Raw genomic sequence first — 26,093 nt, forward strand, 5'->3', positions numbered from 1 at the left:
GTCAAATCGACACTCATTATGTTTGCATTTTGCCTACAAAATTTATGAATCAAATACAGGATACGTAAAAAATGAAAAAAAAAAAATAAACAAGAAATGACCAGAAATTCAAGAGCTTATAAGCAAGAAAAAATAATAGCATGGGGGGTTGGGGGGGAAGGGTGGTGGATGTGACACTCAATATATGTGTTGTACTTTAAATATATGTAATTGATTGTACTATTTTATATGTTTCATCTCACTAGTTGATTTTAGGATATTTCATGTTGCTTCTTGTAGCATGCAATATCTCATTAATCATTTTATGTTTTGTATCACTTTAAACCAACAAGATGCATCATTTAGGTTATACCGGAATCATACAGATATCAAAAAATGTCAAAATATCAAATTATACTTAAAATTATTAAAAAAGTTGAAAAAAATTGATTATCAATTAATCAAACCTGAAAAGCTTAAAATGGGCGTGCCGGAATCAAGCCTAAAAAGCTTAAAATGGGCATGCTGGAAACAAACCTGAAAAGCTTTAAAAAAATGGGTGTGCCGGTTACGGTGTCGATACGGCACCGACCCAGTACGGTACCGACTCGCCTGCTGACCGATACAGATCCTGGTACCTGTTCAACGGACCTTGCATGGGGCTGTAGAAGATCGACAAGCTTCAATCAACAAGTTCTAACCAAGGTCTACTAGCCATATCCCCTAGTCTCAAGTCATTTTTGTAAGGCCTCCAGTCTCAGGTCTATGCCTTCTTTTCCATCACTATATACGGAAAAGAGAGAGGAGTCCATTTAAGAAAAAAGGCATGACATATGGAAAGGCATCACATATGGCCTTTGGTTGCAGATTCAAGGTAAAGGTGGACACAAAGCATACAACCATATGTAGGAAAGAGAAAGTGGAAAGTAGGGAGAGAGAATAGCGAGGAATAATCACAAGAATTGAGTACAAGGAGGAGGGCTAGGTTACTCGAGAGGAGGTCACATGCCTGTATACAGGAGAAATATTGTGTTGATCTTGGAGATGAAGATGCTAGTCTTAATGCATGAAGAAAAAGGTAGTCTCCAAAGGTGAAAATGACAAAAAGGTGAAAGATTCATAGCGATTTATTACTATATCAACGTGTAATTTAGAAACTTTAATTTTTACATGATGATCTGACACCAAAACTCTTTCAGACTCTACCAAGATGGATAATGTATAATTCCTAATGTTATCACTAACCAAGGAAAAGGTTTGGTTAAACCATACAACCAAGATCATACTTATTCATAATGGCCAAACCTAAAACCTAAACCTGATTATATCAGGCCAGGTTGGTGGTTCATGACAAAAGTGCGACTATCAGATAGTCCTAGTCAGGCGGCAGAACTGTCCCGAATCGGACGGTTCCGGCCGTTCCGAGACGTACCGACGGCTCGCCGGTACAGTTTCGATAATGAAACCAAAATCCGTTGCCAGAGCCGGAGAAGGAAAGAGAGAGCGAGCAAGGGAGGGACGAAGAGGGCGGGAGGCTGGTGGAGGGTAGCGGACGCCGGCGGAGGGCTGGGGGAGGCCGCAGGAGTTGAGACCGCGGTCGGTTCCCCTGTTTCGAAACAGGGGTCTAGCTGCGGCCTTAAAAATTTCACGATTTTTAAGTAAAGTCGGCAAGCAAAATTTTTAAGGTCACAGTCGGACCCCTGTTTCGTTCAAAACAGGAGAACCGACCGCCGCCTCGCCACCCACAGCCTCCGCTACCCTCCGCCGGCCTTTCTCCCTCTCCTCCTCTCTCTTTTCCTCTCCTACGGTCTGCGTGCCTTCTCCTCTGTTGGTGCAGGCCCGACACGACCTGTACCGACTCGTGCCGCCGGAGAACCGGTACGGTGCCCGCTACCGGTTCCGCCGACCTTGCTCGTAATATTGAAATAATTTATAATTTTTACTGCATGACCATGTTGTGTTCTTCTTCTTGGATGTTACTCCAAAGTTGAAGAGTAATTTTTATGGGAACCATGGATGTTATACCCTTATTGAATTCCAAGAAGGATCCTTGGGGCCAAAGGGTACATCCTACTTTGCTATCCATGACACAGTAATTTTTTGTTAACTTGATGTATGATCAGCGAGATGGCAATACAATAGTAGGTTTACATTTAAGCATGAAATCTACTGAGTTACAGAAAGACAAGAAAACATAATAGTACATATAAAATAAATAATTGAACATGCAATGCTCTTACAGAATGTCATACCTCCACACATCATGAAGGCTATTACACAAATTAGCTGTCCGATCTGCATCTATAGACATAAAAGTTTGGACTTCTCCATCAGAAAAAATTGAGCGTTCGGCTTGGCTAATGAATAGGCACTGCCAATTGCAAACCAGAAATTCATTATGAATAAAAATAAAATAAAAAAGAAAAGCATATGAATATTTAACAGGAGAAGTCAAGATCATTTCATATCCTGACAAATTGGTTCTAGCCTGTAAATTTATAACAACAAAAGATTTTCTTAGAAGTATTAATTACCACCTTCATTGCTCAAGTTATCAGCATTATACATCTATTGGATGCCCAATATCATAAGATAATCTACACATACAAGTGAAAAGAAAAGAACCTTATGTTTTAAAGCCTAGGCCAGTGGTTCAATGAGAAGATATTTATATTAAAATTATAGCATATCATATGTGCTTCAGAAACCAGTAATTTTTTTCACCTCTCCTTTTGTTGTACATAATTTATGATTAAATTCACTCTTTTATCTGCTCGAGCAAGCAGTTGACTGCTTCTTCTTTGTCCAATCATATAGCAAACAAAGAGTATTTAAAAAGAAAGTGCAGATATTGTTGAGTAAATGATCAGACATGGAACAGGTTCTTTTTCGGGAAGCGACTAGCCCCATCCAATCACTTCATTATGAAGGGTATAAGAACTGAAAGCCCATCTAAACTTGACAAATCCCAAAAATCAACAAAGCCCCAAATCCCCAATTCAAAATTCAAATTCAAAGCACACCGTACCCTGAATCCTTAATCTTTTAGATATTGTGAGATTTCATGTTGTGGCAGCAAAAGTTTTATTCTGAGATTCAGCTTACATGTAGTAGAATTAAGAAAGTGATATATGATAGAATAAGAAATATAAAACTGCCTAGTTCAATAGACTAGTGCGAAGTGGTTATTTTTGCCAATACGACGAGTCCATCATTCACATTTTGATGCATGTGGAATATAATATGCATCACAATTGCGCATATAAATGACTCTAACCAGAGGAGCATATGTGTAGGATGCAAGTATGAAATAAATCCGCTGTAGAGGGCAACACCCCAAACATATGGAATTAACATACATCATAGTCCCTCCCGACACACACACACACACACACACATATATATATATTCAAAATATTAATCTATCATCTATGCAGTTTTTATGTAGTCCACCAGATTCCATCACATTCATGGCAGCTCTTATATCAGTCATTTTCAATTAGAGATCTGAAAGCAGGTGGAAGTAAGAAAATCTAAAGCAGAGATCAAAAAGATGCTTAAAGAATATACTTATAAATAGAATGTAGATACTAGATAGAAAAGGCAAATGATCTGCAACCTATTACATCATGCTTCATCTCATCAAAAGCAAGATAATAAGTAGCTTACACACACAAAATGTGCTTGAATTATGAAGGATAGAAATTTTCTCTGCATAATATCATATTAAAAGAGAGATAGGAAAAAAATTAATTACTCCATACAGATACAAGATTAATACATGTTTTCAAGTAACAAGATGTATGAAACAAGTTTTCTTTACCTTGCGATACAGTATTATCATTATGCTTGATCGCAACATCAACTTCAATTTCCCAAGACGAAAAGTATACTGTGTGTCTAGAAAGGATCTGCACCATAACAAGATGTTATCACAACAGTGTAAGACATTGTAGGAAGATCTAATCAAGAAATCTACTATGAAGCATTTCACTTCAGAAAATATAAAATTCAAATGTCCAATCCAAGATAACTGAATAATAATACTATATAAACTTTTCAAGATTAAGAAGTAAATCAAGAGATAAAGAAGGATAACTAGAGGCATTCTTGCTCTCTAGTTAAGCAAGAATAAGGAGTCAAGGACTAGAAGAAGAATATTTATTCTTCCAATAAATATTTGAGTTGTCAGTGCCTCCCCAACAACCCACATAGGAGCCATATTTTTTGAAAAAGAATCTACTTCTCCATTCAATTTTTGGGTCCTTCAAACCAGTTATTAGGCATGTATTTTCCAAGTTTACACAATAAGAAGTCCATGATCTTATAAACAAATCAAACCTTTGATCACAAAATAATATCTTTAAACACCATTAAAATTAAGATTACTAAATCTTTTAGCTAATATATGACTCCTAAATGGTAGCAAAGTCTCCTCATAAGAAAGTAAATATCTCAAAATTGGAAATTCATGTGACAATAAGAATCAACACTAACATATCCATAAGTTCAATAGTAGTGCATCTTGATGAAACAAAAGGTTGTAATTTTTTGAATATTGAAAGTTGTTCTCACTTCTGATCCAACTCTAAGTGCCCTCATCTTTAAATTTTGCTTTTTTTTTTGGCTAAATCAGTATTACCTTAAATATTGGACACCTTGAGTTTCAATTGACATGAAACCTACAGTTTGTTTTTTTTTTTTTTCGGTACAATAGTTTGGATCCTTTTCACTCCATGGTGCATTTCAAAACTTAAGAGCCTTGTTAGAAAAGTCATAACAATATCCATTATGTGTCGGACAAGAACATGGCAGTTATGAATATGCCAAGGAGCTAGGCAACTTAAGCCAGTACCTGTAACCTATACTTTGCAAGGACCTAATCGTTTTAAAACAGTTTCGTTCAGATTATACAAACCAGATATATTTTGATCAAGTGGCCTGATATGCCAGCTAGAGCAAGTTCCCTGGGTTCAACAGTGGAATCCAATAACCAACAAAAACCCTTTTCCTAGTTGCTTTCCTCAGTGCAACTTCATCAAGCAAGGAAGAGGGAAAGAAAACCAGAGGCGAAGGGAGCAATAGAGGAGGAAACCCGTCCCTGCACCCGCCACAGAAAGAGCTACACAAGCATAGTCACCTTCGAGCGCCAGTGGCAGCAGGATACAGCATTGGTGGCAGAGGAAGACAATTGTTCTCTTGCACCTCCTCAAGTGACACAACGGGCAAATACCCTCCACTTCCAATATCTTTTCTAGCAAGGTTCGTAATCTCAGCATCAAGTATGTATCGATACCTTATCGGTTCAGCACAATATGATATAGTACGCATCCTGTACTGAAATAGTCCTCTAGCCATTTTTCTCAAATTTTATCTTAGTATGCCTCGATACAGGTCGGTAAGCTTCGGTACAGGCTAATATGGACCTCGGTCCAGACGGGATGGTACGGGCTTTATACCGACTTGAAGTTGAATTTTGTATCGGTTTTCTCCCGGTACGGTATGGTGCACCACGTACTGAGCGGTATAGCAGACCATGTTTTCTAGATTGATTGATGTCACTCACTCATGTGCTCAAAAAACTATTAATGATCATTACAACTGACAATTCTAGGATTTCTAATTAATTAAAATTTTTCATATTATACTCGTAAGCATAAAAATATTTTTATTGTGTTACCTCCAGCTCTATATATAGCCTTTTCTTTTTCAGGACTAATCATATCAAAGTCAAAATGTGTCTATACAATGTCTTCTATCTATATCCTATAGCCATGTCCATGCTTCTTTATAAATTGTGCACAAAATGAACTTTGAACTGTACAAGAACTTGGTTCAGTTGCACTTGGCACTGCAGATGAACTAACAGCAGAAAATATAATATATAAGCAAAATAAAACATGGTAGTTTATTTCAATACATACTTCAAGATGGATGTAAAACCCAGGGAAAGAGCTAGAAAATATCCATCCACATCTCCAGAACCTGAGAGGATGGAGCAACAAGTATCAAAGTGTCACTGTTAGTTTAATTCCCAAAGAGCATTAAAGATAATTAAATGGTTCAAGAAACTGTAAGGGAAAATACAATATTTATTATAAGAGGTTTTGGTGTAAAATTAAAGGTTCTGCTGTAACCATAAAAGAGATCGCTAACTTGTAGAACAGGGTGTGATGGTACAAAGATTCATCATGGGGACTTTTTTGGCATTGATCTTAAGCTTTTAAGTCAGTTTGGAGTTCTTTATGCCTATATTTGATCAAATCAAAATCCATTAGGCCATTAGGTTATATACATTTGTACTGTAATTATATATATTGCATGCTTATCTTTTATTCTTTATTGCATAAATGTGTATGCAAGTTATACTCACATTCACTGGCATTTATTGGATCATTGCTTTTCAGAATACAGGATAACTGTTTCCTGCATTGCTATTATTTTTAGCCATGCACACATCAGTGTCTGGGCAGACAACAGATCTATCGCCTATGCTGCCTTTGTGAGAAAAACCAATCTGGTTATGTATAGCATCAGTCCTAAATGATGCACCAGGATCTTAATATCTAGAAATATGGAAACAAGGGAAGCCATGCAGGAGTTTCTTCCTTTTTCTTTTGTGTGTGTGTGTGTAGAGGGGCCAGCACACACCCCCATCCCCATGTTCTACTTCTTTCTAGACAGACTATCTAGCACACCACCACCATCAATGCTATCATACAAGTTCTCTATGTCCTATTCCTCTTCTGCCCCCTCACAATCCACTTTAGACCCATAGCAAGCTCAAATCGAGAAACCGACGGAGGGGGAGAGGGAGAAGGAAAAAAAGAAAAAGAGAGAGAGGGGGGGGAGGGAGGGAGAGGAAGAGCGAGGAAGAGAGGAGGGTGGTGAACGGCCTGCGGAGGGCCACGGAGGACTGGGGAGGAGCAGAGGAGGGGATCTGCCCTCCGATTTTCCTGTTTCGTTCGAAACAAGGATCCCGGAGGAGGGCCCTTTTTAATTTCAAAAAATTTAAGAAAAGTCAGCAACCCCCTTGCCAACTTCACTTAATTTTTTTTGAAATAAAAAGGATCTCCCCTTTGAGACCCCTGTTTCGTTAGAAACAAGGAAATAGGAGCGCGAAGCCCCTCCTTCACCCCTTTACAATCCTCCCCAGCCCTCCGTGACCCTCCACCAGCCGTCCACCACCCTATGTCTCTCTCCCCGCCCTTCCTCCTCTCCCTCCCTTCCCCTCTCTCTCTTTAACTCTCTCCCATTCTCCCTCACCCTCTCTGTCGTGTCAGGCCGCCCCTATCACCCTCCCTTCCTCTCCCTCCCTCCCCCTCTCTTTTCTTTTCTCCCATTCTCCCTCTCTCCCACCTTCTCTACTATGTCGATACAGGCCCAGCATGGAATGGCATGGGGGCGTTACCGAACTATGCAGCCGAGCAACCTGTATAGGCCCCAATATCTGCACAACAATCCTTGGTCATACATCTTATACATGTATATCTCATTTTTTAATAGATCAATTTGTCTCTCATATGTTAATAAACAATTTATCCAAAGTGCATACATTATCTTGGTCCTACTGATAGATCTTTGATTTCAACTATTCATTTCTGCGATGCTAAAGCAGCATATTTCGTAAATTAGCAAAAGCAAAACTAAAATTACTTCACATAACCAAATGTCTTAGAAAAGATTTTGACAATATTATACCTAATATAACACCACTAAGATGGGAAGCTATCAAGCAATAAGGAAATATGGCACTAAAAAATTCCATTAATTAGATGAACATAGGTCATAAAAAACACGTAGGTTGAGAAATGCATAAGTTTGATGTGAATCAACACCTTGTTGAAGAAACTTGATCAGCTTATTAAGGAGCAGTGGCGAAATAAAGCCAACACAATCATTTATTGCCTGCAAGGATTTAAAAGATCCACCACTTAGTATGTAACTCAAGGAATCAGATTATCAGAGAATTCAATATTCAATGTTTAGTAAGGGCATCAGTGAAGGAAGTTGGAACTTGGAAACCTATTGAAAACAAGTTTACAGAGAATTTTCCTCTATTTATCTTTTCAAAATGTTGAGAACATCATAATAATAACCATAACAATCCAGCCATATCCCAACAATTTGGTGTCAGTTTGTTGAGGGAATCAACATTTCATTATTAGTTTGTATAAATTATGGGCAGTTGTGACCAAGCAATCTACAATTAAAATCTTTATGATTTATGACAAACTTTGATTGTTACACATGTATTTAATTATAATTATCTAGTCAAAGTTAACTTGGTTGACAAATCTTAATAGGATTGGTACCCCATGATAATAAAGTGTTCTATTCAATTGATGAAACATAAATATACTCTAGATAGTTAATTATTCTTATGTCATGATTTTTATGGTTGCAAGTAACAGGTTGCATGAAGAGCTGATCGTATATAATAAAATGTTCGAATCAAAGTTAAGCATGATATTGTCTGAGTGCGCATGTCTAGAATGGAGGTTATTAGGCCTAGTGGTGCATACTATGATTGAGTTGCTTGTGCTCCATTATATTGATAACAAATTAACACAAGATCACTTTGGATTTCAAGGGGGTTCATGAGCTTAAGGAAAAGATTCAATTCAAAGAAGACAATAAATTTACACGATACATGAAGAGCAGAAATGTGCCAAATTGTGTTTAAGTTGGTGAAAGCATCACCAAAACTTGAAAATATTTACTCAAACACAGTGAAGTGAGTGCCTCGTGCCAATACTCATTTAGTAAGATGTCTTGCATTTCATAGACAAATAAAAGCATTGATATTTTTTCCAGTCAGGAATTTTAATTAAACATAATAAAAAATGATACTTTTAATAAATAAAGTTCCAGGCAACTATAAGCTGGACTCAGACCTCTTTCTCAGAAATTGTCATTAGTTCAACTTCTGACAGAGACACAAGGGCCATGGCATTAGTGGAACAGGGAAAACCACCACCACCCTCCCCACCCCCCCCCCACCCCCCCCCCCCACCCACCCAACCAACACAAAAGAATAGAAAAGTATAAATTTGTGCAAACTTAGAAACTTATGCTTCAAGTTCAAAGTTCAAAGCAATCTCAACTACCAAAACACCAAGTGAAATTACATGAAAATAGCCACCACCACTGATTTTGTACCATCTTTTGCCTCATCTCAGTCTCCCTCATTCAAGATAATATGACAAATATGAAGGGAACAATTAAAAATGAGAAAGAGAAGGATATGCAATTTCTTAAGGTCCACATATGATCCATCCTCTTCTATTTTCCCTCCTCTCTGATATTTGCAGGAGACATTAATGACCTGACATAGCATGGAAAGCTTTTTTTTCAGAATATTGAAGTTAAAAAATATCAAGGGCATTCATGGCATTCATGAGGAATAGGATGTTGGGGTTAAATAATCTTCTTCTTGGCCTCATAATTATAGTTATGCCAATTAATGGGTTAGAAAAGTTTACGCAAGAATCTTTAAGTATCATCTGAGTTCTGGAGTTTTAGATTTGTAAAAAATGAGAGGAATATAACTAGCATTATCAAAATTCTCTATATTCTTTAATAAAATATTAAATTGATTGTGAGTCTGAGATTTCAAGCAAAAGTCAGTGCTGACTAAAAAGCTATAAAATCAATAATAGTGGACTCACATTGCTTTAGCTAATATATTTCAAAGGCTTCATCACCTTGCAAAGCAACATTATTTTGCCTTAATAACAGCCATCTATTAAAGGCTTTCTATCTTTATGCACATTACTATAGCTGTCCATTCTCCTTTCAACAATCCTTCTGCTAATAGGAGCAACTGCATGTCTATGCTTGTGCCTAATGCCAGTACACTTGGTTAATGTCTGGATGAAGAAAACTCCAACTCTGGAAAACATTACGCAGATGCAAATTTCTAAGATTTAGTTGAACTGAACAGAAGTAAAGTTGATTGCTGCATTAAGAGGAATATATTTAACCATGATGCTTCATTGGCAATCAAGAGATGCATTAAAATCAAAGACCAAAGAAGCATATTAGCTAGTTTTAAAAATATATAAAAAAACTTTGACTGGAACAGGGTTTGTTGTCTCAATATCAGACCTCGTACCGGCGCCATAGAGTAGCATTGCGTTGGTACCAAGGTATGCTGAACCGGCCCGTACTGGCCGGTTCAGCACGTACCATATCAGTCCGGGCCCTGACAGGTATGGCGGAGCCATGGAAACCGGTACAGGGCCCGTAGATGCCGAACCCAGCCAGAGCCGGGGGAAGAAGAAGAGAAGAAGAGAGCGAGCGGGGGAGGGAGGGAGAAGAAGAGGCCTCCGCCGCCCGCGGAGGACCGTGGGGGGCCGACGGAGGCCGAAGGGGGGCGGCGGACCCACGGGGGGCTGGGGGAGCCTACGGGGGCGCGGCAAAGGCCGAGGCCGCGGCCGTGGTTTTTTAATTTGGGAATTTTTAAGTGAAGTCGGCAAATTGTTTGCCGACTTCACTTAAAAATCCCAAAATTAAAAAATTTGAAAATTTTTAAGTGAAGTCAGCAAGCGATTTGCCGACTTCACTTAAAAATTCTAAAATTTTTTTCGCGGCGGCGTCCCCTGTTTCGAAAGAAACAGGGAACGCGGCCACAGCCTCGGCCTCCACCGCACCCCCGCGGGCTCTACCGCCCCCCCTCAGCCTCCGCCACTCCCTCGAGGCCCTCCGCGAGCGGCGGAGGCCTCTCCTCCCTCCCTCCCCTGCTCGCTCTCTCCTTCTCTTCTTCCTCCCCGGCTCCGATTAGGCGCACCCGCTTCCGCGGGAAAGAGCTGGCCGGTTCGGTACCGATTTAAACCAGTCCGAGCCGGAACCGTACCGGTCCGATAGGCGACCAGTACGCCTATCGGTACCGGTACAACGTTCCTTGGTTGGTACGGTACAGTATGTTGTCTTTTTGGCATACCAAGTGTCGATACGCCTTCCGTACCAAGTACCGGTACCAAACTAGTATGATATGGTACGCTTTGTACTGTCTGATTCAGGCTAGTACAGCAAACCATGGACTGAAATTTACATAATATAGAAAGAGATAAATGAGGATGTTTCAGTACGCCTTCCGTACCAGATACCGGTACTCCTGCCGTACCAAATACCGGTACCAAACCAGTACAGTATGGTACGCCCGGTTCGGGCCAGTACGGCAAACCGTAGAGTGGAATTTACATAATATAGAAAGAGATAAATGAGGATGTTTTCTGAAGATTTATTCATGAAAGGGTGCATGAAATCTAGATGAAGTTCTAAAATGTTATCAAGATGGAAGTCACAAGGAATCAGCTACAATAAGCTTCTAGGTATTGAGTAAGATATGCGTAAATAGCAGATTTAAAGATGCTGAGGAAGATTTGTACTAAACCAACAAAGCTGATCATGAAGAAGTACATAGAAAGCTTGAAAACAGAGTAGCCATAATAGAAAATAAAATGACAAATAATTGTTCGATATGATTATGTCATTTTTGACAAAAGTTCTATGAGGTACTTATAATGAGGGTAGCTCTGATCCAGGTAGAGAGTTCTTAGAAGAAGAACAACTTAATAAGTCTTGGTAAGAGCCTGGATTAAGTGCATCAGAATATTCAATGGTTTGGGATGCTATATGCTAACAAATGACAGCATAAGATCCATAAAGACAGCCACAAATTAAGTGAATACACTGTTCACAAGCTATGTACGATAAATCCAAAGAGTCCAGCAATATCAGATATTCTAGACTAAAATAATACAGGAGAAATATTATGCCAACAATTATCCACTCGATGAAAGGCAAGAGGCCACATATCAAATACAAGCATCTGTACTCATAGATGTTGAAAAAGAAAAGTTATCATCAAAAGTACAAAAATTCTATAAAAGTTATCATATCCTGATGATATGGGAAGTGATAATAAGAGGAAGAAGTACCTTCAATAGACCTAACCGCAAATATGGCCACCCATATGCATAACACATAGCTCTGAACAGAGATGGGTTAGAGTTATGCTTATTCTGTTCAGCTACCCAGCCCCTCAATAATGTATGATGACATGAAGAAGGCATAAGATCACAAGGCAATTCAACTAGATCTTTAAAGTCAAGTTGTTTTGTCACACCAAGATCCATCATCAAATTGACAAACTTGAATGTCACAAGGTCAAAGCAGCTACTGAATTTCCAATCCTACATGAGAGAATATAAAACAATTCACCAAATCAAGATTACCTTATGAGCACAAAAGACACTAAACAGCATACATGCATACATAGATGTATACAAGTTCCAAGTTGCTATTTAAAAATTGTATGTCATGTCCATATCCGATACAATATCAAAAATGATACTTGTTAAATAGAGTGCATTTATAATAGTTATTTTAATATCCTATTATACAAGAATTTTTTAAAAAAAAGGCTTCACATAATTCTTGGATATACTTAGGATACTTCCTAGATGCCTCCATAAATGAATGGAATTTTTTTTTAAGTGAATGTTGACCTTTACATGATCGATGGTCAATTTTAGACTTTGTAATGTTGATGCGACTGTAATTGAATCTGAATGGTGACAACATGTGAAGTTTTTGGATGTCAGTGTTATTGGATGAAGTATGGACTAGGTTATTGTGACAACTCATTATGATTTATTGTGGATGTCAGTGTTTATGTATTTTATTGTCATATCTTTGCCATATAACATCCCATTTTAACTTGATTTGACATATTAGCAATGTGTATTGTGTTTTGCCTGTATGTTTGTGTCTATGATTCATAAACCATCATAGATTTGAGATTTGTTGATGCTGTCATTGGAGGTTCTTTACAAGCTTAAGAACCATACAGACGGTGATAACAATGACAAATCTGGGCCAATTCTCTTCATGCATCTTTTAAATACAAAACTCAGAAAGTGGTTAAATAGCTCTACTAATATATGCATAATTCAATGATCATTACGTTTTTTGGCAACAAAATGCATGTTTGAACAAAATAAACTTGCAAGATTAGTTTCAAACAATATTTCAAAGTTCAAAACATAAGATTTGTCACTAAAAAGTAATAAAAAAATTACCTGCCAAGTTGAAGGAAAAACTTTATAGAACAAAAGCCATACAACTAGCTATGCTTTATGGTACAAAATATTGGATAGTTGTAAAACAACATGGTGCATAGGACAAGTGTGGCTGAAATGAGAATGTTGAGATGGATTTGTGGTGATACAAGAAAAGATAAGATGAGAAACGAAGTCATTTGCTAAGAGGTAGAGCTAGCACCAATTAAGGATAAATTGAGAGAAGGACGACTTAGATAGTTTGGACACATATAATTTAGGCTAATGGCTGCACCGGTATAAAGGAGTTATTTATACTGTAGAAGAAGAGAGGGGTAGAGGTAGACCGAAAATGACATAGGATGAAGTCGTAAGGAAGGACTTCATATCGCTACATCTTTTAGAAAATGTAGCTCTAAACATAGAAGAATGGAGGAGGAGAATTCATGATTTCATGTAGTTGACCCCCACTAGTTTGGGATTAAGGCTTAGTTAAGTTAAGTTGAGTTGTAGAAGAAGTGTTTTTCTAGCATATCTTAGCACGTCCTTTGCATCTCTTAGTGCTACAATGCCATACTATAGCCACCCCTGGCTTAGCATGAGCACCAGATACTAAAAAACCTTTATTTATCTTCTAATAGGTGAGGGAACTGGTCCCGTATGCACATCAAGTGAAGACCATGGTCACAAGAACGGTGAAATTCCACAAAACATATTACAGTAAAGAACTCACGTACCTGCATATACACGTTAAATAATTACAGCAGATATCTCGAAGGATTTTAAAGCATATGAGTATAAATGCAGAAGAAAGAGGAGAGTTGTTCTGAATTCTGATGATTTATATCATTCAAATATTTATCATATGATAATCATGATTTAGGACACGATTATCCAATGGATCTATTCAGGTTTCTAAAAACAAGGAATGGAGACTTCAGCATGTATTATATATGCTAGAAAACTGGAAATTCAAATAAGGAAGGGTAATAGTATAATCAATCAGTAATAGAGCACTAACATCATTAACTGAGGGCTCTGACCTTTACCATACAGAATACGGGATCAAATTAAGACAAAATTATGATCAACTTAAGATATAAATAAAGTATTATCTCAAACAAGCATTATTTGAAATCTATGCTCCACAAAACAATTTCTTCATTTACCTATTAGAAAACATAAAGAACTTACTGCATCTATAATGTGATTTTTGTTTGCCACTGAATCACGTGGGAGAAGAGGATCTTCGATAGAATCAAATTCTCTGAGAGTGCACAGAAGTTTGACATAGCTTAGGGGAGTCACCATGAAACTCATAGAAAAATGTATTAAACCATATATAAACACAATAAGTTTGAGAGCATAGATGTGAATGAAATGCGAAGAGTATTTGGAGCCCTTATCAGCCACCGAAAGATGAAAATATTTCATCAATCCACTAGTTGGTAGACTGCAGCCACGCCTCTGAGAAGATTCTAATTAAGCATTTCTATACAAATGAAAATGATCAGGCTGGTTTTCGGGTTGAAAATGTCAAAATGTCAAGTTCACAAATGGTTAAGCATGAGTCATCATGCAATAAACATAGAGATCAAACTTCTTGAGGTTCTAATGCAAGGATTTGTGAAAATTCGGTTGTTTGAGAGTAATACCTTCTCCCTTCTGTACTCATTTCAGATGCAAAACATGACTTTAGGTTCTTCCAGGTTGCTTTACATCTGACAAGCTTCAAGACTACCTAGATCAAGGAACAAGATTGCACTTTCTTTTTGATGATCACTATGTGAATTCCTTTTGTGTAAAAGAAAGGATGATACACACAAAGGAGAGAGGGTGAGAGTGAGAGAGAGAGAGAGAGATAGAAAGAGAGGAGATGGATTCAAATTGGATCCATGCTGTATCCACATCCAAACACGATAAGAAAAATCATGTTCGGATGCACGTTCAAATCTATCAAAATAAGTAGGCTCCAAATTCACATTCAAACTCAATCAACAATTAGATCCGAGTTCTGATTTGAGTTTTTTAGGTCAATTTAGTGCATGATTTTAGTGGCACGACTAGCCAAGGGTTAACAATTTTTAAAACTAAAATGCAAGGTTCGTTGTGCCAGTTCTAGGTCCCAAACTAGTTGTTCGGCAACACCATTCAGTACGCCCCCATGTCATTCCTATCGGACCCATACTAAACAGCAGAGAGGGCAGGTAAGGCTGAGGATGGGTCGGGTTGACCCGTGAACTAACTCGACTCGACCCGCTTAGAACCGACCCGACCCGTTTTAAAGGACCCGTGGGGCCGGGTAGGGTTCTAAAATTGGACTCGTTCTATTTTCTGGGTCAGGTCTGGGTTTACTGAATCTAGACCCGACCCATTTGAATTTTTGGTAATTATTTGGGCTCGTGGGCCATAGGGGTGCAAACCAAACAACTGAAGTTATTTGGGCCCGACATCTTCTCCGGCAACGGGAGGCCCTCGAAGGAGCTCAACAGAGGGAAAGAACCCATCCGCCGGCAGGAGAATCCGAGCAGGATTAAATCTTGGGACGAGATTTCAAAGGAGACCATCTGGCAGTGCGGAATGAATTGGATTCAGCTAAGGGCATCTCACGATTTGGGGTCTGGGATTCAGAGCCAAAGGAGGGAGGAATATTGGGACAAGTTGCAGGGAAGTGGAGGATGGGAGATGGGTTTGAATCAAGAAAAGCAACAACGAGAGAGAGCAGAAGAGATTCTTTAATATCTACCAGCATGGCTAAAATAATACAAGAAGACAAGACAAGATTCGTAAGAAATTTAAAAGAGGATCCAATTTTCACCGACTTGAGTAGATGACGTATGTGTCATCGATTGTCCACCACCCACCGTGTCGTCGGTCTCAGCACTCGCTGCAAGCAAGCCAAGGTGAGAGAGGTCGTCGAGGTCATGAACCTACGCACCTCGCCATTCCCCAACCTTCTCTCCGAGCACTTGAGGAAATCCAAGTGCTTTTGGCGCTTGCTGCATGTTTGACAAAATAGCTAAACGAAGAAGGTATATACGATTTTAGTTCTGATGGACATGGAGGTGTTTGAGCTCATGAGAGAATGCAGGTTGTTATCCAATACCCAGAGAGAGTCGAAGCTGTCAAAGGATCCATGTACAAAGACTAGAGAATCGGCCCATGAGGTCATGTGGGCCTTTTGAAATTAATTATGGACCGTTGCCATGAGCGAAAAAGCACGCGATGTCTATGTGGATCATATTGGTTTTAGGACTTAATGAGTTATTTTTTTTAATTGATGAGCCGGACCTGAACAAACAGACCCGACACAAATCCGAACCGGGCCCAAATTTTTTGGGTTGGATAGACCCAACTCGAATGACCCATTAGGTCAAAAATTGTGGCTGTGGACCCGACTCGATATTCTATTAGGTTGGGTCTGGATCCAAAATTAGGATCCAAACAAAAAACAGGGTTGGGTCGGGGCTACTCAAGACCCGGTCCGATACGACCCATTTGCACCCCTAAGGACAGGAGAGAGAAAATGGGAGAGAGGAAAAGAGAGAGGGGAGGAGGGAGGAAAAGAGAGGAAGGTCGGCGAAGCGCAGCCCAACACGGCAGAGAGAGCGAGGGAGAGGGTGAACAGGAGCGAGAAAAAGAGAGAGGGAGGAGAGAGAGGAAGAGGAAGAGAGAGGAAGGGTGGTGGACATCTGGCGGAGGCTGGGAAGCCACTCGGAGGGGCGGAGAATGGGGTCCGCCTTCCTTATTTCGTTCGAAACAGGGGTCCCAAAAAGGGGTTCTTTTTAATTTGAAAAATTTTAAGTAAAGTCGGCAGACCCCGACTTAAAATTTTACACATTAAAAAGAAGGCCCCCTCCAGAACCCCTGCTTCGAAGGAATCAAGAAAACCAGAGGCAGACCCAATCCTCCACCCCTCCGCGCAGCTCTCCAGGCATCCATAGCCCTCCGCCGAATGTCCACCACCCTCCTCTCTCTTCCTCTCCCTCCCTCCACTCTCTCTCTCTTCTCCTCTCTTTCCTTTTCTCTCTTCTTCTCCTTCGTCAGTTTCTTAATTTCATTGTCGAAACCATCCTAGTCCGCCACCAATACCGCCCTATTCGCCGCCGGTACGGCTCGATGTATCTCGAATCGGGCGGTTTGGAACGACTCTTCCTCCCTTGCTAAAAGGACTCTTATCACAATAGTTTGTGGCAGATTGTAATACAAAAGGAGCATGATATAAGATGTAAATGGCTGGTTTTGAAAAAATCTAATCACTTTGAAATAGATTTAAATTCTATTATATTTAGTTTGATTGAAACATGATCCAAATCTAAATTTTGGTTAGGATTTTGGAATTAAAATAGCAACATGTAAGAGTTAAGAAGAGCATGCATTAGAAAAAGATGTAAATTCAAATATGAAGAAAAGGAATATAACACAAATTATGTAGCCAATTATCTTTATATTCCTATATATACATATACCATATATATAGTTCATTTCCAGAATTCAAGCTATTGGTTTTAGGTCTCAAACATAGTTAAATCCGAGTTCTACCCAAAAAGAAATCAGATCCTATATAAAATCTGAATTTGAACCGATAAGGTTATCGAAAACTTGGATCCATGCCGACTATTATAAAATAATCGGGTCATGTTATCAAGTTTTTGGGTATCATTTACTTTCTTATTTGTGATGAGAAGATAATTTATAAAATGAAAGTTTTTCTCCAAAATTCCAAGATCTGACGTCGGTGCAACCTCAAAGCAGTAAGATTCAGATCGGATCCTTGCAAATCTCTGCATGCTGCAAAATATTTATATGTATATTGAGAAATTGATATTGACTTGTATCAGTTAGTTTGTTTGTCGTACTTTCATCCCTTGTTCATTTTCAACAATTTATGCTAAAATAAAATATTACTGCTTTTCTCTACCAGATATGCTGTTCTCTGTAGTCCTCATTATAGAATTTTACAATTCTATTGAACTCATCCTACAGATTCTGATATATTGACATAATCCTAAGCTGAAATTGGAGTCCTTGAAATAAAGAAATAAAGTGATTCACATATATATTTAATATTAATATATAAAACAGACATGCAGTAGAACTCTTGAAAGAATAGAGTTCAAATTTACTGTGAGAAGTGAAGTATTTCAGGTCCAAGCATTGGTGATAGTAACAAAGAAAATGAAATTGTCAATGAACAAAGGAGGGTGCGCCCTAGTTTACATCCAAATATGTATATTCATCACTAAATCAGAATCAAAGAAAAAAAAATTACTGGTGCTCTTTCTTTTTCTAAGAATATAAATTATATTTTTCTGTAGCTTGCCAATTGTCACACACCACAACACTCAGCATACAACATCAAGCTCTGAAGAGTTGTTCTGGTCAATTTATGAGACAAGAATCACTTAGTCAAAAGCATTGCTTTGCATGAGTAAGTTCAAGATTTCCCGGGGAATATTGCATTATTTATAGCCGTTCTTTGTTGTAAAATTGCTTTTACAGAAGATATTTCAGCATCCACTTAAACCATAGAGGCATTGAATTTAATAAAATAAATTGTCAGAACTTGCAACTAAATTTCCATATTCAATGAACTTCACATTTTTTTATATAAACTATATGATGCAGCATCCCATCTGGGCAATAGCATCTTCCATAAAGCAGGAAACTATAATGCAGAAATTTGATGCCATCTGGTGATCAAACCAGCAGCACAACATAAGACATAAAGGAATGCAGGAAACAAATAGATAAACAGGAAGTACCTTTCTTCATTAGATGCATGCATTGCTTTTACCACAATGACAAAGAGACCAAACATGAATTCAGCAAAAATAGAAGAACTCTCTTTCAAACATGTTATAACCTGTCACATGAAATTCTGAATAAGTAATATAGCAAGAAATTAGTTAAAGGAACCAATACCTTCTCCCTAAGAAGATTATTCTAGAAAAGTTACACTAGGTCTAATAAAACTATATACAGATTCATGGTTTTCTTTTACTACCTACATGTTTCCTAAAAAAGATCACAGATCTGATTTCATATATGCTGGTAAAACACTAGCAACAACGTGGACGAAAAATAGGTATATGCCCAGATTAACATTCAATATAACAAATGAATGAATATTTAATATAACAAAGGACAAAAATAAACTTATTTTGAGGTTGTGTATTACGGTACACCGAATATATTAGTGTTCAACACAACTGTAGATAGCATAATGTAACTTAAAGCCAACCAATATTGGTCTTGATGGGATCCTCAAGCAACAAATCACATTCATTTTAATTATTCAAAGAACATCGGAAGACCCAATAAATAAGGGAAGATGCAAGAATGAAATTCTTGAGCAAGTGCAACACCCTAAATATAGCATCTTGGAGGAAAAGAAATGTAAAACACAGACAAAAGTCAGATAATTCTATTTTGAAGATTAAGAATCAGCATAGTAATCATGTTATAGCAACATTATTTCATAATGGATGAGTCGACAATAAGAATGAAAAAGATCACAATTGGTACCTCAGCAAGTGCATGGCCCTCACTAAATTCTTGATATATAATATAGGTTATGAGTCATACGAGACTTGATAGCCTTCTCGAAAAGAAAGGAGCTTTACGTTAGATGTTTGTCAGTTCCGAGTGGCAGAAAAGTAGATATGCCCAGGTTGACACTGAAGGGAGCAAAATGGAAGACTTGGTGACGAGGCAGACATTCTGGCAACGAGCCACTGCGATAGTCAAGGCTATCAAACCATTATATGAAGTGATGCGGGCCGTAGATAGCGAGAGGTACCCTCAGATAGGCTTCCTGTATCACATGATGGAGAGGGCAAAGGCTCAGATCATAGAGGCAGATCCAGCCCATGCCCAGGAGTACATCAACATCATTGAGCGGCGGTGGAGAGCCCAAATAGGTAGAAAATTGAATCTAGCAGGTAAGCACGAACATTAATAATTATACTGATGGTTGTACTTGTATAATTTTACTAAAACGATCTCGTCTACGTGCAGCATACTATCTGAACCCCCGATTCCAGTACAACGAACATAAAATTGGTATGGATGACAAACTTCTAGCGGCTCTGCGATATCATTTATAAGATGGAGCCTAATCCAGAAGTCGCGGCCCTATGTCTAGAAGTTAACTTTAGTAGTATGTGTAAATTTACTGGTATCTTCTATTATTAACATAATACAACACGCTTCTTGTTCACAGACCAAATTATTTAGAGAAGACAGCAACAGCTTTCGACAGCGAGCAGCTGTCGTGAGTAAGACAACTATGAATTCAGGTACGTTACGCATCAGGAGGACATTCAACTGGCGTTAGAGGGTTACTAATATGGTACTAATATCTATTTTTTGCAACATAATGGTGAATTTATTTTGGGGTGCCTGCAAAAAATCTTAAGTGAATTGCTATCTGGATTCCTTTTTAGACAGTCTTTTTGAGTGGTTGTGAGTACAACTGGTCCACCTTCGCCCTCATACACAGTAAGTAGAGGAACCGCTTGACACAGAAGCGCCTCAACGACCTTGTATATATGTACTACAATCTGCAATTGAGGCTAAAGTGCATTCAGGAGAAAGCAGAGCTCAAGTAAGCAGATCCAATATATAAGGCTTTCGACGATGATGACGATGATCTTATGGTCAGCTGCCTTGTGGGCCAGTAGCAAGAGCCGGAGCTTGACGAGCTAGAATCGCCTCCACGACCGATCGGCTTCATAGCTAGTGAGGCTAGCGTCAATCCAGAGCAATGGATTGGGCGCAATATTCCACGCACTCCAACAATTGATCAACCGCAGCCAGAGGGGAGCCAGTCACCAAATGACTGGTATGAGACACCCTTTCAAAGACATGATCGAGAGATGCTCATACGAGGACACTATCGTATCCAGTCTTCTCGGTCAAGAGGGCAACATATCAGGCAGAGAGAGACACGAAGGGTAAGAAGGTAGCTGTCCAGCAAACCAAAAAAAAACAAAGGGTCCTAATAAATAGTGTCGACGAGGAGACCTGGAGTAGTGGCGATAAAGGATCTGGTGGTGATGGATCTGCTAACCATGGAGAGAGTGAAGGACAATATGGTACTGCTTATGAGACACAAGCAGAGGCTAGTCTTCGATATACCGGTGAGTCCCAGTTTACACATGCTACATAAAATAGGAACCACGGTAGGCCATCTGATAGAGCCCGTAAGGATACCATTGCATATAGAAGACGGACTCCTCGAGGTCGTTTAGGAGGACAGGATGCAGCTGCAAATGACCTCGCATTTGGAGTAGGATCCATAGATATATCAAGTTCCGAGTCGTATACTGGATCCTATTATTCGCAGCCTCAGGCAGCCTATGGACAGGGTGCATCGAAGTCATCTTCCGATGGCTACTATCCTATACAACCCGAAGAGTCTCACAGGTCGGATTTTGCTGTCGGCATATTTGGATGGGCTCCTCCATAGCCATATTATCAGCAAGAGGACACCTTTCAGAGGTAGAGCTTCAGCGAGAGATCTGAGAGTTCTTATAACCCGGCGCGCATTCCTCAGGGATTAAGCCTACAAGACTACAACACTGCTTGGTTAGAGAGGTGGGTTGATCTGCCTTCTTATTATGCTGATGATCTGGATATCTACGAGAAGCATCATCATTCGACCCGATTTTAGATATCCAAGAGTGCTTTAAAAGTATGTAATTGATTGTATCTTGATTTGAACATCTTTTACATTGTTCATTTTATGATTGTATTATTTTTAAAACAAAAGGATGCTCATCTAACTTAAACCAGGATCATAGAAACATCAAAAAATATAAAAAAAATATGAAGAAGACAACAAAAAAATATCAAATTAGACTTAAATTCATATAAAAAGTTGGAAAAGAGAGAGAATTCCAAAAAAAAAGCCTACAGAATGCCGAACCAGTGGTACCGATTCAGTACCGGTACGCCCTACCTTGGTTATGACTAACTTTTATACAAGAATCCACAATATACTGCATTTGTCAGCATAGCTACATCACCAGACAATGTTGTGGCTATGGAACGTAAATGTATAATATTGGCAATTTCTCTTCATATGAACAGTATATTGACAGAAGAAAGAGGAATTCATATTGTTAATCAAGCCCAAAGCTTACAAAGGTTATGCAAGCACAGATTACATAATACCTCTAGGGATGAGAACTTCGTGAGCAAAAGAGGGATCTCCAGAACAGGCTTCAAAATCCACCAAAAGCATAAGATAGGATTGCAAAATACATGAAACCAGTAACTGAAGTTTGAGACTAGCAAAATGGTCATCTGCACAGGTACACATACACAATGTATGCCAGGATTTGAGCAAAGAAAAATTTGTGTTTGTCCAGAGACAGGTAGTGATCAGACAGCTTACCCATGAAGCAAACTGAGAGCATCTGAAAAGCCAATCATGATACTCAACATTATGTCCTTCAAGGCTGCTCTTCATAAGTAAAAACATTTCATAGAAAGAAAGGCATGCTCCAAAAGCAGGTAGAATGTGTAAAAACACCTTTCCCAAAAGGCCTATCCTGATGTTCTGCAGAAAATATGAAAATTATGAGCACTGGAAAAAAGAAAAAAAAAAAGAAAGAAAAGAAGACATATATCACAGAAGATAAAAGAAAGAAGCTCCAAGCCCCTCAATTCCAGAGTCGTAATGAAGAAATCAAAAGATGACATAGGACTTGAACACTAGTCAAAAGTCCAAACAATACAAAAATGAGAGAACAAAGAGAAATCAGATCAAATCAATGATAAAGACTCGCACAGACACAAATAGAATGGTGACCACAACGACAAAAGGGTAAGGCAATGAAAGACACTACGTTGAGAGAAAAGAACTAAAAACATTAGTAAGAGGAGCAAAATTCAGAAAATCCTAGCCAAAAGAAGAGCTGACAACAGCTCAAAGAAAACAAAGAAAAGAAAAAGAAATACAGAGAAAACATATATTAAAGAGGGAGTACCGCAGATAAGAGAGCAAAGCTAGGATTCTAGGAGCGACAAGGGAACCAAGTGCCCATTAGAAGTTACCCTGGTTGTTGTAGCGTTCCTTTTATTTACTCCAAGAACTACGACCGCAGCTACAGTGATCATATTTGCTCCAAAGCCTAATACTGTGCAGTAAGTTATGGAAAAAAAGATTCTCGAACAAGAAAAAGAAGCAAGAATATCACGTTAATCTATTTACAGAGGCATAAGGCATGAATCAAGACACTAAGAACCCAAAAAGGATATATATTCTCGAAGCAGGGCGTGAAGCTTTTCCCATCCCACACCTGCAAACCAAAACGAAAGCCATTAGCAAAGAAATCAAGAATTTGAAGAAGCCTATTTTGGCGAAGAATTAGGGTTACATAAACCGCAAGAAGATCAAAACGACGGAAATAAACATATCAGGCAGAGAACAAGCTCTGGATCATGACCTATGCTTCCAAGAAACTACCGAGAAAAAGAATTCGAGAAAAATGAGACCAAGAACTGCAACAGCTCTTGGAACGGATCAAAAAACTACCGATAAAAGAAGGGGAAATCGAGTTTCACAAATCAAAGATAAGACACCAGAACAGCGAAGAAAAGGAAAAAAATGCAAGAAAAAAGAAGAACAAAAAGGATTCAAATCCAAAAAATGAAGAGAATAAAGGACTTACGATGGGAGTTTTAGGGCATATGACGTCCATAGAAGGGAGGAGGAGCCGAGGAGGAGGAGATGAACAGTGAGCGAAGAGACGAGGAGAGACTGAGAGTGAAGGGGAGGGGGGGGGTTGTTGGGGAGGCTTATAAGGGAGCCCGAAACGAGAAGATGGGCGACGGGGAGGGCCGGCTTGGTAATTTCGGGTTCTTGGAGTGGCTTTTCCTTAAATAGGTCGAGAGTCTGGTGGGTAGTTCTAGGGTGGTTCTATATACACCCCCCCTATTGCTCAGGACACCCCCCAAAAATTAAAAAAAAATTAAATACTCTCTACACCCCCCATTTGCTAAGGACACCCCTAAAAAATTAAAAATTTCTAAATTACCCCCCACCCTCCCCACCCCCTCACCTAAATTGCTCTCTACACCCCCCAAACCCCCCCCACCCCGCTCTTCCCCTCCAAAACACCTCGCCAACGCCCAAAACCCCCCCGTTCCCCCTTCTCCCTCTCGTCGCCGGCATTCTCCCGATCTCCGACCACCTCGCCGGCTTCTCCCGGAACCACCTCGCCGGCTTCTTCCGAAATTTTTTTTTTTCACGGTTCGTGCTCCGTTCGGCACTGGATCGCCGAACAAAAGGCTTCTGTTCGGCTAAACAGTGCCGGACAGAAACCTTCTGTTCGGCACTATGCAGCCGAACAGATCTGTTCGGTTGAGGGTTGCCGAACAGAAGGCTTCTGTTCGGCACTGTTCAGCCGAACAGAAGCCTTTTGTTCGGCGATCCAGTGCCGAACGGAGCACGAACCGTGAAAAAAAAAAATTTCGGAAGAAGCCGGCGAGGTGGTTCCGGGAGAAGCCGGCGAGGTGGTCGGAGATCGGGAGAATGCCGGCGACGAGAGGGAGAAGGGGGAACGGGGGAGGAGGGGTTTAAGGGGGGTTTGAGGGGTTTTTTTTTTTTCTTTTCAAAACGAAACGGAGGAGGAGGAAGGGGGGTGTATGAGAAAATTTCAAGGGCAATATGGTAATTACACTAAAGGTTAGTTTGGGTATTTTTTTTTGGTTTTTGGGGGGTGTCCTGAGCAATAGGGGGGGTGTATATAGAACTACCCGTAGTTCTAAATACACCCCCCCCCCGATTGCTCAGGACACCCCCCAAAAACCAAAAAAAAAATACCCAAACTAACCTTTAGTGTAATTACCATATTGCCCTTGAAATTTTCTCAGTACACCCCCCTTCCTCCTCCTCCGTCTCCTCCTCCGTTTCGTTTTGAAAAGGAAAAAAAAAACCACCCCTCAAACCCCCCTTAAACCCCTCGATCCATTTACATCGTTTAGGCGATCTTTGAAGGAGATTTAAGCCCCATTCGAAGCATGGACAAGCAACTAGTGATTTGGGACGAAGAATCGGCCGCAAAGGTACGTGTTCCACCTTGTTTCGAAAGTTTTTTTTTTCACGGTTCGTGCTCCGTTCGGCACTGGATCGCCGAACAAAAGGCTTCTGTTCGGCTGCATAGTGCCGAACAGAAGCCTTCTGTTCGGCAACGCTCTACCGAACAGAAGGCTTCTGTTCGGCTGCACAGTGCCGAACATAAGGCTTCTGTCCGGCACACTGCAGCCGAACAGAAGGCTTCTGTTCGGCACTCTGCAGCCGAACAGAAGCCTTCTCGTGCCAAATCGCGTGCCGTGCTGAATTTTGTGCCGAACAGATCCTCTGATTCATTAATTCTTGGTGATAAATTATTTTATATATAGGGCTATGCTACAACCGAATCGAGTATAATTGGATCAGAATTTGTACTGGATTACACAAGCGAATTTACAACTTACGAGGTATTATAATATATTGTGCAATTTTGTATTAGTTTAGCGAGCTATTTTTACAACTGTGTACTTACATAAATTGTTTAATGTATAGATCTTCAAGAGTAGAGAGGACTTGTGTAATTGGTGTCGTGAAGCTGGGAGGCGAAATGGTTTTGTTGTTGTAATCAAATCATCCGATGCAGGTACCATTTCTAAGAAACCCAGAATTACGTTAGGTTGTGAGAGGGGTGGGACGTACCGAACCACAAAAGAAAAGCGAATAAAGACTGCCTGTGGGACAAAGAAGTGTGGATGCCCTTTTGCATTAAGAGGAAAGAAATTGGATACTGCGGATGATTGGATATTACTGGTCGTATGTGGAGTGCACAATCATTCCGCTGCAGAGAATCTGGAGGGGCACTCATATGCAGGGAGATTATCTGAGCAGGAGACGGAATTGTTAGTGGATATGTCGAAGAGTTTGGTTCGTCCAAAGGACATATTATCCACATTGAAGGAAAGAGATGCCCTCAATGTTACGACTATCAAGACTATCTACAATGTACGTCAACGGTTTAAGGT

The 26,093-nt window shown here is 39.5% G+C and overlaps 1 protein-coding gene across 6 annotated transcripts in view; it reads right to left on the minus strand.

The window, feature by feature from the left end:
* The window catches only part of LOC103717193 (ABC transporter C family member 13), a 53,342-nt gene extending 29,494 nt beyond the window's left edge, over window positions 1–23,848 (minus strand). For 2 of the 6 annotated variants that reach the window (XM_008805483.3, XM_008805482.3), the window contains exons 1-12: window positions 23,729–23,847; window positions 23,316–23,356; window positions 23,112–23,196; window positions 22,450–22,614; window positions 22,227–22,358; window positions 18,812–18,912; window positions 14,241–14,313; window positions 11,925–12,179; window positions 7,818–7,887; window positions 5,904–5,964; window positions 3,803–3,890; window positions 2,232–2,350 (exon numbers count right to left, since the gene is read on the minus strand). In XM_008805483.3, coding sequence (XP_008803705.2) covers window positions 2,232–2,350; window positions 3,803–3,890; window positions 5,904–5,964; window positions 7,818–7,887; window positions 11,925–12,179; window positions 14,241–14,313; window positions 18,812–18,912; window positions 22,227–22,358; window positions 22,450–22,614; window positions 23,112–23,196; window positions 23,316–23,356; window positions 23,729–23,758 — 1,220 coding nt within the window. In that variant the 5' untranslated portion in view covers window positions 23,759–23,847. Of the gene's footprint in view, window positions 1–2,231; window positions 2,351–3,802; window positions 3,891–5,903; window positions 5,965–7,817; window positions 7,888–11,924; window positions 12,180–14,240; window positions 14,314–18,811; window positions 18,913–22,226; window positions 22,359–22,449; window positions 22,615–23,044; window positions 23,197–23,315; window positions 23,357–23,728 lie in introns of those variants that run through there. The other 4 variants (XM_039119099.1, XM_017845210.3, XM_008805484.4 and 1 more) reach the window with 4 other exon arrangements.
* Window positions 23,849–26,093: the final 2,245 nt, after the last annotated feature.

The sequence above is a fragment of the Phoenix dactylifera genome, unplaced genomic scaffold (genome assembly GCF_009389715.1).
Source record: "Phoenix dactylifera cultivar Barhee BC4 unplaced genomic scaffold, palm_55x_up_171113_PBpolish2nd_filt_p 000488F, whole genome shotgun sequence".
NCBI lineage: Eukaryota > Viridiplantae > Streptophyta > Magnoliopsida > Arecales > Arecaceae > Phoenix > Phoenix dactylifera.